This window comes from Phacochoerus africanus, chromosome 5, assembly GCF_016906955.1.
Source record: "Phacochoerus africanus isolate WHEZ1 chromosome 5, ROS_Pafr_v1, whole genome shotgun sequence".
NCBI lineage: Eukaryota > Metazoa > Chordata > Mammalia > Artiodactyla > Suidae > Phacochoerus > Phacochoerus africanus.
Window position 1 is genome coordinate 6,255,358 of NC_062548.1, and position 12,556 is coordinate 6,267,913.

At 58.1% G+C, this 12,556-nt stretch overlaps 1 protein-coding gene across 1 annotated transcript; it reads right to left on the bottom strand.

Annotated features, from left to right (window-relative positions):
- Window positions 1–292: 292 nt before the first annotated feature.
- On the bottom strand, window positions 293–7,193 carry ZNF853 (zinc finger protein 853). Its single transcript, XM_047779490.1, is given in 4 exon segments — window positions 293–2,258; window positions 2,260–3,662; window positions 5,818–5,935; window positions 6,754–7,193. Coding segments are annotated over 4 exon segments (2,184 nt in total). The 5' UTR covers window positions 6,766–7,193; the 3' UTR covers window positions 293–1,607.
- Between the last annotated feature and the right edge of the window lie 5,363 nt (window positions 7,194–12,556).

Below are 12,556 nucleotides of genomic sequence, written 5' to 3' on the forward strand. Positions count from 1 at the left end.
GAATACTAAGTTGCCTCTAGAGCAACCAGGAAAAAGTTACAGTCCCATAAAATCCAGAGGCGGGGAGTTCCTGCTGTGGCTCCGCAGAAACAAACCCGGCTAGTAGCCGTGAGGATGTGGGTTCCATCCCTGGCCTTGCTCCAGGGGTTAAGGATCCGGCATTGCTGTGAGCTGTGGTGTAGGTTGGCAGTGGCAGCTTGATTTGACCCCCAGCCTGGGAAGCTCCATATGCCTTGGGTGCAGCCCTAAAAAGAAAAAGATAAATAAATAAATCCAGAGGTGAAAACACAAAGACAGGACAATGTATTTCCTCATTTTTATTGATTTTTCATTGGTGGTTTCTCACTTACCAACACATTTGTAAAAAGCGGCAGGCTGTGTTAGTAAAGGAGAAGCAGGGAGGGGAGGGGGCAGCATCTAAAGAGCCACACATGGGGCATCAGGAGCAGGAAGCACTTGGGGCCCCAGGTGACAGGTGCCCCCCCCCATCCTGTCTTCCCACAAGGCATCAGCAATGGCGGCTGCTCTTCCAGACCCCCAGGCCTTTTCAAAACTGTCATAAATAGCATTTCTGTTGCCACCAATCCTTGTCCCCCACATTCTCCCTCTGACCCCCAGCTGCTCAGGCCAGCCCTCTGCAAAGCCTGGCCCAGGAGAACCCTGGCTCGGCCCCTGGACAGGCGTCTGAGAGAGGAGGCCAGGGTGGGGCTCCCTGCAGCTCTTTGGGGGATGGAGGGACCACATTTTAGGACCTCGGACAGCACTCCCAGAAGGCCCTCTCCCCAGCCACCCTGTCTTCTTCAAAACGACCTCCGGGAGCTGCTGTGGGCTTGGGAACGCTGCGGCAAAGAAGCCTAGAGCCGGCCTTGGAGGCTTGTCTGGGTGGCCCCGGAGGGAAGGTGTCACCATCACCCAGAGTGGACTTCTTGGCATTTGCACACTGACCCAGCGGACACTCTGACCCTGTGTTTACGAACACAAACATTTTAATCAGGATTATATCAACCCTGAATTTTCATTCTAGAAAGTATTTTCAAGGCAAACGCCACGGAGGACAATTTAATGCCTTGATCCGTTTTCTACGTAGTGCAGAGAAATTTCCTTTATTCTCCTATTTTTTTTCCCTTGAAATCATTTGCACCAGGGCCAAATCCTTTTCATGTGCGTTTCACCACGGATAGTGGCGTCCCTGGTTACTGTTCCATCTGCATCGGATGCCACCAAGTGTCTCGTCTTGTCGTGGGAAGGTCTCGCCTGTGGCTCTCATTTCCAGTAAGTCCAGTTTTTCCCGGGGGGAGCCTTCGGTCGACTTCTCACCTGTAGGTACCTGATCACGAATGTGAGCGCTGTGCTGTTTGTACTGATGTGCAACATCTGTGCTGTTTTAGCCTCGTCGACTTTCCCCTGGGGAGCGTCTCTGAGGATGAATCCGGCCGACCACTCAGCGGACCCGAAAGACGCATGGAAGCCCTTTCCCAGCGCCTGGCCGGGGTGGCCCGGGACGCCGGGCTGGGCTCAAGACGTCCCAGCGGGCGCGGCGCGTGCCCGGTGGCGGGAGGCGGCGCCCTCCCCGACCGCAGCCCCGGTCTTCCGCCCCCGCCCCCGGTTCACGGTGCCTTGTCCGCCGCCGGCTCGGAGCGCGGGGCCCCGCCGGCGGCCGCGCGCGCGCCGCGGAGCAGGCCCAGGCCCCGGGAGCGGCCGGCGCCGTGCAGCTGGCGCTCGTGGCGGCGGATCTGCACCTTGTGGCGGAAGCGCTCGCCGCAGTCCTCGCACACGTAGGGCCGCTCGCCCGAGTGCGTGCGGCGGTGGCGCAGCAGGTTGGACGAGACGCTGAAGCGCTTGCCGCAGTCGCCGCAGGCGTAGGGCCGCTCGCCCGTGTGCGTGCGCTGGTGCTGCACGAGCGCCGAGCTCTCGCTGAAGCGCTTGGCGCAGTAGGGGCACGCGTAGGGCTTCTCGCCCGTGTGGATGCGCTGGTGCGTCACCAGGTTCGAGTGCTGCGAGAAGCTCTTGCCGCACTCGCCGCAGCGGTGGGGCCGCTCGCCCGTGTGCGTGGCCTGGTGCCGCACCAGGTCCGTGCTGCGGCTGAAGCCCTTGCCGCACTCGCCGCAGATGGTCGGCCGGTCCCGGGCGCGCCGCCGCCTCCGCTGCCGGGCCGGCATCAGGGCCGCGCTGCCCGCCGGGCCCGGGATGGCCACCACCGAGGGCGCCGACACGGCCGGCAGCACCATGAGCTCCTGCAGCACCACGTACCCCGGGGGGGGCCACCACGACCGCGGCGGGCGCCCCCGGGACGGCGGCCCCGCCGCCCCCCGCGGCGGGCACCAGCTCCAGCTGCAGCTCCGGCTGCATTGGGGTCAGCTCCAGCTGCACCTCTGGCGGCGGGGCTCCCAGCTGCACCGGGGTCAGCTCCAGCTGCACCTCCTGCTGCTCCTCCAGCTGCCGCTGCTGCTGCTCCAGCTGCTTTTCCAGCTGCTGCAGCTGCTCCTGCAGTTTGAGCTGCAGCTGCCGCTGCTCTTGTTGTCTCTCCAGCTCCTGCTGCCGCTGCAGCTCCTGCCGCTGCTGCTCCAGTTCCTGCTCAGAACTCAGGTCCACTGGCATGAGCTCCAGCTCCACCTCCTCCTCCTCCTCTGGCTCCAGTGGCCGTGGCTGCAGCTGCTGCTGCAGCTGTTCTTGCTGCTGTTGCAACAGCTGCCGCTGCTGTAGCTGTTGCTGCTGCAACAGCTGCTGCTGTAACTGTTCTTGCTGCTGCTGCAATAGCTGTAATTGTTCTTGCTGCTGCAGCAATAGCTGTTGCTGTAATTGTTCTTGCTGCTGCTGCTGCAGCAGCCGCTGCTGCTGTAACTGTTGCTGCTGCAGCTGCTGCAATTGTTCCTGTTGCTGCAGCTGTAACTGATGCTGCTGCAGCTGCTGCTGCAGCTGTAACTGTTGCTGCTGCAGCTGTAACTGTTCGTGTGGTTGTAACTGCGGCTGCGGCTGCGGCTGTTCCTGCTGTAACTGCTGTTTCTCCTGTGGCATCTGCTGCGGTTGCTGTGGCAGCTGCTGTGATTGTGACTGTTCCAGCTGTTGCTGGGACAGCTGGGGCTCTTGCACTGGCTGCTCCTGTGATTGTTCCTGCTTTTGCATCTGCTGAGGCAGTGGTTTCTGCTGCTCATATTGCACAGATTGGGCCTTTCCCTGTCTTTCTTGCTGCTGTTGAGGCAGCTGCTGTTGCCCATCCTTCTGTGGCTCTAACTGTTCCTCCGGCTGCTGTGACAGCTGTTGCTCTTGCTTGTTCTGCTCTTGTAACCGCTCCCTCTGTTGCCTTGGCTGCAGCTGTGGTTTCAGTGGCTCCTGTTGCACAGACTGGGGTTTTCCCTGCAGCTCCTGCTGTGATGGAGGCGGCTGCTCTTGCCCATCTCGCTGTTGCTGCTGCTGCTGTGATGCTGGCTGATGTCCCAACACTTGGTTTCCTGGTTGTGACTGTTGCAGCCGCTCCTGCTGTGGCTGTTGCTGCAGCTCTGGCTGCTGTTCTGATTGCTGGGGTTGCAAGTCCTGCTGTTCTGGCTGGGCTTCCTTAGCCATTTCACAGGCCCCCTTCGGGGCTGAGACCGCTGGCCGCGGTGGGCTGCTGCTCCTCTCCTGCGCCTCCTCTTCCTCCTGACTCTCACTCCCACCGCTGCCACCTGTAGTGGAAATGGCAGGAAGCCAGGAGAGAAAGATCTTCAAGCAGCTGTCTGGACCAGACCCCAGGGTCTCCCCTCTTACCCAGCCCCATGGACAGTCACTCGAGGATACACTCTTGAGCTCTCAGCAAGGACCCCAAAAACACTGAACCAAGTTGACAATGGCTCCAAGCTTAGGTCTCAGCGGTGACATCACCGTGGGTGCCTGGGGCTCCCCAGCACCGCTCTTTGAGAAGTCCTTTGTGCTTAACCTCCATCCAGTAGGAATCAGTGAACCGGCCATTCCGACAGCTAAGCCTCAAGCCTGTGCTGAACTCTGACCTCCGTCAGGGTCACATCTTAAACCAATCAAACTCGCCTTCTCTGCACATGACAAAGAGTTTCGGTAAGGCCGCCTGGAAGTGTTTCCGCAGCTGCTTCTAAAAGCCAGCAAAGTGGCCGAGAGAACACGATATTTCCGAGTGGGAAGTCCTCAGTTCAGGCTAATCCTACCCGTTAGCAGCTATCCAACCACCTGCAGGCTCAGAACGCTCTTTGTCTATAAACGAGCTTAAGGAGTGAAGCAGGAAGGGCCCTGGTGTAACCCCTAGCGGGTGCTTGACAAATCCCTCTCCCTGAGGGTTAGGAATTAGTTTGAAAATTAGCAAGCAGTTGGGAAATACGGAGGTTCCAACTAGCTCCATCTGAAAGAGCTTTTAGGCTGGAAGTGTTTGAGACTGTTATTCTGGACCGGAAAGGACTAACAGCCCCAAGTCATCAAGGCAACGGGTCAGCGACTTAACCTCTGGGAACCTGAGTTTCTCCATCTGCTGATGGAGATAAATCCCTTCGGGGGCAAATGTGAGACGAGCGGGGATGACCCTGCAGCCCCAGCATCGCACGTGGCGCTGTGAGCTCTGCTGCACAGGACCCACTCCATTGCTGTGTTTCTCTTTCTGCACAACATCCTCCTGTAATTTCTCACTTTGAGCATCCCTGCTGTGTTACCAGACAATCCGAAGAGGCAGTCTCCATTCCCCAGTCTGCTTTCCACATCTGTCCTTCCTACAGCATCCTATTTTCAATTTTACAATGAAAAGCAAGGGTTCGATGTATGAAAACGTTTGCCACTTTTCCAGGAACATATTGATTTAATAAAAGGTACAGCATATCCACAGGTAAATCCTTCCCTTTTAAGGCACTGTTCCCAATAACCTTTGCTTAGCCTGATGGATGGGCGAATGCATTTTTCCTACGCGCACACACACCAGGCGGGAGTGTGCAGGAAATGAGACAAGACAGCCGTGGACACCTGCCCGCTCAGCAAATCCCAGGTCTCGGGGACACTCCCTTCTCCTACCACCTCTGGGAGTGGCAGGAAGGCATCACGCCTCTGTGTGCGACCTCACATCTCCAGGACAGCGCTTGGCCATATGGCCAAGCTCAACTTCTTATGGCATTTTAAATGTCAGCGACGATGTTTTAGTAAATGTATAATTAAGTGTCATCTCATGTGTCTGCCCTTGCAAGATTTTTGTCAGTTAAATATTTAAGCCGAAAGTCTCCTAGTGTAGTCCACACATCCTCGGCCAACCCCTCCGATTCTCTTGGTCCTTTTCATGCTCCGTTCAACTCTGCCCCAGCTCCTCCCTCAGTTCCCTCAAAGCACAGAGTGGGGGGCCAGCCACCAGGATAGATTCACTCAGAGTGGGTCCCAGAGAGAGAGGGGGTCTTGGCCTCTGGGCAAGAGGGGAGAAAGATGGATGGAAGCAGAGGTCAAGGAAAAGTGGCCACGGTCAGAGGCCACAGGGAAAAGGAAAGCCACGAGGCTAATGACAAGAGGGGCCCTGGCCCCCGAGTTCAATCTACAAACTGGGGTCGGGAGCCCAGGACAAGTGGGAGGACAATGAGGGCTGCCTGCGCGCTGGGGAAACAGCAGCAGGGCCCAGCCAGCGCATATCCCGGTTGGGGGCAGGGGCTGAGAATGTCCACACTGCCAGGCAGCCCCTCACCAACAAGACTGCAGCCTGACTTCCCTGCCCTGAAACCGCCAGGTGGGCGCCCCTCCAGACAGCAGGCTCCCCGCCACCCTTCAGGGCCCTCGAAGGATCCTCGCTGGGGACCTCAGGACCATCTCCCCCGTTTAGGAGGTTAGACCACCCCCCCAGCCCCTCACCTGAGAGGGTGTCAGGCCCTGGGCCCCCATCTTTAAGACACCGAAGCTCCGGCCTGAAGGTCTTGGTTGCCGGCCCCACCTCCATCCTGGCTGTCAGACTGAGATCCCCCGGAGCCGGCTGTGCTGAGAGGAAGGAAGGAAGATGTTCAGATGGGCAGGAGTGCTGGGAGCCCCGGCCCCAGGGGCACTGACTGCTTGAGAGCCCTCCCCTCCGCCTTGGTTTCCCCCCAGAGCCGGCAGCCTCACTCCTACTGGAAAGGAGGCTGATGCAGGCAGGACAGGGACGCGTTGCCTCCCAGGGCCCTCTGCTCTGCACAAGGGGTCCTCCCTCTGTTGACTTTGTGCAGGGCCCACATTCAGTCCCACGCCCGGGGGCAGCCTGGGCAGGTGCTTCGACCGAGAGGTGACGGTGGGAGTCAGACCTTCACCAAAGTGGACAGCTCCCACCCCAGGAGGGACATTTGGGGAAGTTTGCAGTAAAGAGAGCGACTGGTCCCTTGCATAGTCCCTCGTCCCCACCCGCCCACACCTCCCCACCCCTCAAAGCACGGACCAGTCTATTCAGTTCCTTGGTCTCTTGCCTCCAGACTGCTCTGGGGGGTTGTCCCATCCAGACTTCCCAGGCCACCAGCAGGCCAGGGGTTCCAGGCCATGTGTGTCCGTCCAGGTGCCACCTCAGCTCCCAAGAAGGCAGGTTTCCAGAGCACCAGCCATGGACCTGGCGGACTGCCGGCCTGGCCCTGTGCCCTGGCGATCCTGAGGTCTGGAGGGTTCGCCACCTCCCTCCTGCGTCCACTCTGGCCCCTGCAGAGGTGTCCCCACACCCAGGCCTCCCTCGCCTCCTAACAGGTCCCTCTGGCCTTCAGAATCCGGTCCAAAACCTCTTAAGCGAGGCGTCTCTAGGTTCAGGCAGCTGTCCTTCCCGCCGGGCCTCACCTGGTACAGCATTTCCTGCTCCTCGCGCAGCCTCTGCGCTACGGGAGGTGTGGTCAGCAGGGGCTGCAAGGTGAAGGCCAAAGCGTTCAGCCAGCTCCTTCCCGAGGCGCCTCCATCCAGAAGGACCCGGGGAGGCGGCCGGCCGCCAGGGGACCCTTCTGGTCACTCAGGAGGGTCTGCCGCCGTCAGGGTTGTCGAGGTCGCCCTGGGCCAAAAGAAGGGGCAGAGCGGAGTTCTAGAGAAGTTGGCGCCGGCTCCCTGGGGCGAGGGCGGGAGGAGGCAGAGCCCCGAACCAGCGCCGGTTCAGGGCCGGCGGCGCGGGACCATCGCCGGCGCCGGGGCGGCCCCGAGGGCGGAGCGGGTGGGCGGCCCAGCCCGAGGTCGGCGGGGCCGGGGGACACCGCTGTCCTTTCAGCCCGGGGCCCGCCGGCGGCCACAGGTGCCCGGGGCCCGCGGGCGGGCGGGCGGCCTGCGCCGGGCGGCGCGGGGGGCGGGCGCCGCGGCCGGGCCGGGCCGGGGTCCCCGTTCGCTCGCCCGCCCGCCCGAGCGTGCGTCCGGCCGGCCGTGCGTCCGTGCGGGCAGCGGCCGGGCCGGGGGCGGGGGCGGCGGGGGCCGGCACAGGAAGTCCCCCGGCATCCGCATCCTGTCCCCCGCCCGCCGCCCGCGCGGCCCCGCGCCCCGGCCCCCGCCGCTGCCGCCGCCGCCGCCGCCGCCGCCGCCGCTCTAGGCAGCCGCGAGCTCGGTGGGCTTAACCCTTCCCGGCCCGGCCACTCACCCCGCGCGGGGGGCGCGAGCCGGGCCGGCGGGGGCCGAGCGCAGCGCGCTCCGCCGCATCCCTGGGTGCGCGCGCCCGCGCCGGCGTTGGCGGCGATCGCGGCAGGAGTGCAGGGGAAGCGAAGAGCGCGGGCCCTGCCACCCACCCCCCCCCCCCCGAAGGGCAGGCGCGCCTCGGGGCGCCCCGGGCCGGGGCACGGATCGGACTTAACTAGCACTTGACTAGATGACAGTCAGTTGATGAAGCCCCGTCCCCGGCCGCCGAGCAGACCCCGAAGAAGCCCCCCTCCTCACCTTGGATCCCTCCTCCTGGACATGCCGCGGCGGGGACAGGCAGGGGACAGCAGAGTTGCTGCAGCCAGGACGGTGGGAGTGGACCCCAGAGGACCAGAAGGGGCTGTCGGGGCTACCCCTCTGGCCACCCTGGCCAACTGGAGGGCTGCTAAGTTCGCCCCTCTCCGCGCCCCCTGCCTGCTTCCTCTGTGCACAAGGCCGGGTGGTCAGGCCCCCTGCGCCGCCCCCAGGCTCTGCCCTCTCCAGTCCCCTACCCAGCAGAGCGTGGCAGCAGGTTCCCCGGACCTGCCTCGCGGCTTCCTGGCTGGGCAGAGGTCCCTCCATGTCAATGTCCTCCCCTTCCTTTGCTGCACTGTTCTCTCCAACCGAGAGGAGTTCACAGTGAAATCGAGAACTCCAGAAACTTCTTCTCTCGAAGAAGCCGAAAGCTGGCCCTAGAGAGCTGCTCCTGAAGTGAAGAGGGATGCCCCATTGGATGCCCCATTGGGCCCTCATGGTCACAGACCCCTCCCCCGCTACCGTCTCCACACCCACAAAGCTGCCACACATGTGGCCCCCTAGTTCCATTTTTGCTTCCTCCTGGTCCTCAGGCAATGGAGTTTGGGGCTTCCCCTCTGCCCAGGCCTGAAAAGCCTGTGCTCTGTCTGGCAGCTTCACCCCCCCCCCACACACACCCATCACCCCCCCTAACCCCAGTGCCTCCCCCGGGACACATTAGGAGCCCCAGAGGGCAGAGGCCGCATCTACCTCCCCAGGGGAACATGTGCAGCAAGCGCCTACCTTTGGAGGCAGAAAAATCTGGGTTCCTGGGGCTCGGGTGGGCTCTTCCAGCTGTGGGATGAGGCAGATTACTGCCTTCCACCTGCAGAGTGGTGACAGCACCCTGCCAGCCGGGTGTCTGAGGATAAGGGATCGTCTCCCTCCTGCACAGAGTAGGTGTACCCCTTCCCCTCCCCCAGGAGGGCCAAGAGCAGAGCTGTCTCTGCCTCCTTCTGCCTCCTGGGAGGCCTCGGCCCAGAGGATCCACTCACTCCCCCTCTGCTGGTGTCTTCCCAACAGAATTTGCTCATTCTCGTTGCCCTCCCACCTTAAAAACCTGCAACCCCCTCTCTCCTGCCCTTGGTGGCCGAACTTCCTGGAAAGAGGCCCATGGTGGTCCTCTCTCCCCACCAGCCGGTCCCTCCTCCCTCTCTGCAGCCTGGCCGTGGCCCCATCACTCCACCCAGATAGCTCCTTCTAAGGTCACCCGGGACCTCCACGGCACTAAATCTCTCAGCTTCTTCCACCTCTAGGCAACTATGGACGTTTCTCCAGCGGCTGCTGGTAGGACACCCTCGGTCCCCTCTGTCTTCCCAGTCCGCTGCCTTTACAAGCTCTGCTTCCTTCATCAGGCTCATCGCTCAACTTTACAAAACGCAACCCTGAAGGAAGGTGTCTCCCCAGATCAGCGGTTTTCTCCCTATGAGCATCTTTCCTGTCCCTACCTGAGCACCTGGCTCCACTGCAACCACTCTTTCTTTTTCTTCTTTTTTCCTTTAATTTTCTTTTTCTTTTTAGGGCCACACCTGCGGCACATGGACGTTCCCAGGCTAGGGGTCGAATCAGAGCTATAGCTTCCCGCCTACACCACAGCCACAGCAACACTGGATCTGGGATCTGAGCTGCGTCTGTGACCTACACCACAGCTCACAGCAACACTGGATCCTTAACCCACTGAGCGAGGCCAGGGATCAAACCCATGTCCTCATGGACACGAATCGGATTTGTTTCTGCTGCACCACAATGAGAACTCCATCCCTTTAATTTTTTTTTTTTTAATCAAGGTAACAACCATTCAAGTCGAGTAAGTCAAATGGGTCTATGAAATCTGTAGCAATGAGAGCAATTTCTCCTCACTTCTGAGTCCACCCCATTTCTTTGGCTATCTCTTGCCATATTTCTAAATAACATGCTTAAAATACTAAGGAAGCATGTCAAGTTCCCAAATCTTCACTTGGGAAGGTGAAGATTTAACTTTTTTTTTTGTCTTTTCTTTTTAGGGCCGCACTCGCGGCATATGGAGTTTCCCAAGCTAGGGGTCTAATCAGAGCTATAGCTGCCGGCCTACACCACAGCCACAGCAACATCAGATCCTTAACCCACTGAGAGAGGCTAGGTATTGAACCAGAAACCTCATGGTTCCCAGTCAGATTCATTTCCACTGTGCTACAACGGGAACTCCATAACTCTTTTCTTTCTTTTTTTTTTTTTTTGGTCTTTTTTGCCATTTCTTGGACTGCTCACATGGCATATGGAGGTTCCCAGGCTAGGGGTCGAATTGGAGCTGTAGCCACCGCCTACACCAGAGCCACAGCAACTTGGTATCCAAGCCGCGTCTGCGACCTACACCACAGCTCACAGTAACGCCAGATCCTTAACCTACTGAGCAAGGCCAGGGACCGAACCCACAACCTCATGGTTCACTAGTCGGATTCGTTAACGACTGAACCACTACGGGAACTCCTCCATAACTCTTGTAATCACACAGACACATGCATACTTCCCTTCCAGCTTCCTGTTGTGCAACGCTTTGGCCTTTATCCCATTTTCTGGGATAGAGCCTCAAACCCCTGGCATTTCCCGGGGATAGGAATGTCTTTGTTATTCCTGCTGGACCCCTGGATAGCTTCAGGATGGAGGCTAGCCTTACCTGAAAGACCAACCATGTGATGACAGGATTGAAGCTTTGAGCAAATGGTATCAACCCATCCTCAAGGGAAGAATAGGGGGGGTTGGAGATTAGGCCAGTTTCATGGCCAATGATTCCGTCCGTCATGCCCAGTTAATGAAACCCCAACAAAAACTCTGGACACTGAGCTCAGCTGAGCTTCCTGGCTGGTGCTGAACAGAGGAGAGGGATGCAATTCTGATTCCACAGAGAGAGGATACAGAAAGCTCCAGATTAGAGACTCTCCCAGACAGCGGGTCTCTTCATGGCCCCATCGCTGGTCCTGATTCGTAGACTTTATAATAAAACTGATAGTCATAAGTATAGCGCTTTCTTGAATTCTGTGAGTTGCTCTAATGCTTTATGGAACCCACGTGGGTCACAGGAACCCCTGCATTTGTAGCCGGTTGGTCAGACGTCTGGGTGGCCTGGGGACCTCAGCTGCTCAGAAGTGTGGGTGCCTGGGGACCTCCAACCCGGGCCTCGCCTCTGGTTCTCTTACTCTCTCTCTCTCTCATTGCATCACACCGTGTCTTTCTCCTTCTCATTGTAATAGAGACCCTTTGGGCTGAACAAATATTCCAAATGCTCCCCTATATTTCCGGGTCTTCCATGCAGCTACATCGGGGTCAAATGATTACTTTGGCCAAGGGATTATGAAAGGAAGTGACACACACAACTTCTAAGCCCAAGCTCCCGAGACCTGGTGTGCCCCCTGCATCTCACTTTTCGGCCACCGTGTGGCCTTGGAGGAGATGTGTTCCAGATGCTGCAACTACAAGACAGTGGACTCTCGGTCAGCCTAAGGCCCAGAAAGTCCACTCAGGGAAACAGCAGACTTCTCAAAGTATTCAACATAACATTTAATGCAGGAAAATGGTTACCAACATGTTAAAAGGGCTTGAGCATGACTCAGAGCTTCGTACCCTCAGGGCTGGAGGAGCGAAAAGGGAAAAAGAATATTTACACGGAGCTTATCACGGACACAGGGGTGGCCACTGCTGGAACGGTGAGTCTGAAGCATGAGCCCAGCCCCCCCAGCCACCACTGAGGGCACCCCAGATGCGGGAGACCTCGTCTCTTCCATCCCGAATTCTGATCTCTCATTAGTGCTTCTCATTAATGGAATCTCGCCTGAGGCCAAGACAAGGGAGCCTGGGGAATGCCGTTTGCAGTCTCCCAGCAGAAAAAGAAGTACAGGGAGAGCAAACTTGGGGGGAAGGCTCGTGGGCCAAAAGCTGTCATTCTCACGTGACGGAGTTCGGATGTACGGATTATGGATGGGCAATTGTTTTTTTCTCCTCAGAGTTTTCAAAAGACAAGGCTTCGTTGGTTTTGACTCCCCCAGTACTGCTGCTGGGGATGTCCAGGGCCATTCTGACACCTGATTCATTGCATGTAACTGGTATTTTTTTCTCTGGAAGCTGGTAAATCTTTTTTTTTTTTTTGGTTTGTTTTTTGTTTTTGTCTTTTTTGTCTTTTCTAGGGTCACACCCAGACTAGGGGTCTAATCGAAGCTGTAGCCACCAGCCTACACCACAGCCACAGCAACATGGGATCCAAGCCACGTCTGCGACCTACACCACAGCTCACAGCAACGCCAGATCCTCAACCCACTGAGCAAAGCCAGGGATCGAACCCGCAACCTCATGGTTCCTAGTCGGATTCGTTAACCACTGAGCCATGACGGGAACTCCTGGTAAATCTTTTTTTAAAAAACCTGTATTCTTAAATTCCGTAATGGATACTCAGATGGCCAATCTGGAAATTCATGTTTTTCCCTTCTGATTTTGAGTTACTTATTTGATAGTGTCCCCCTTCCATTTCTCCCCCCTTTTCTGGAATTCTGATTCTTCAAATATTGGACCTTCTTCTTCCACCCCTTCTCATGGCATTTTAACTTCTCCTCCACTTGTCATCACCACACCTCTCAGGACACTTTCTAGAGCATTTTCTCTTCATTATCTTCTTCTTCTTCTTCTTTTTTTGTCTTTTTGTCTTTCTGCCTTTTCTAGGGCTGCTCCTGCA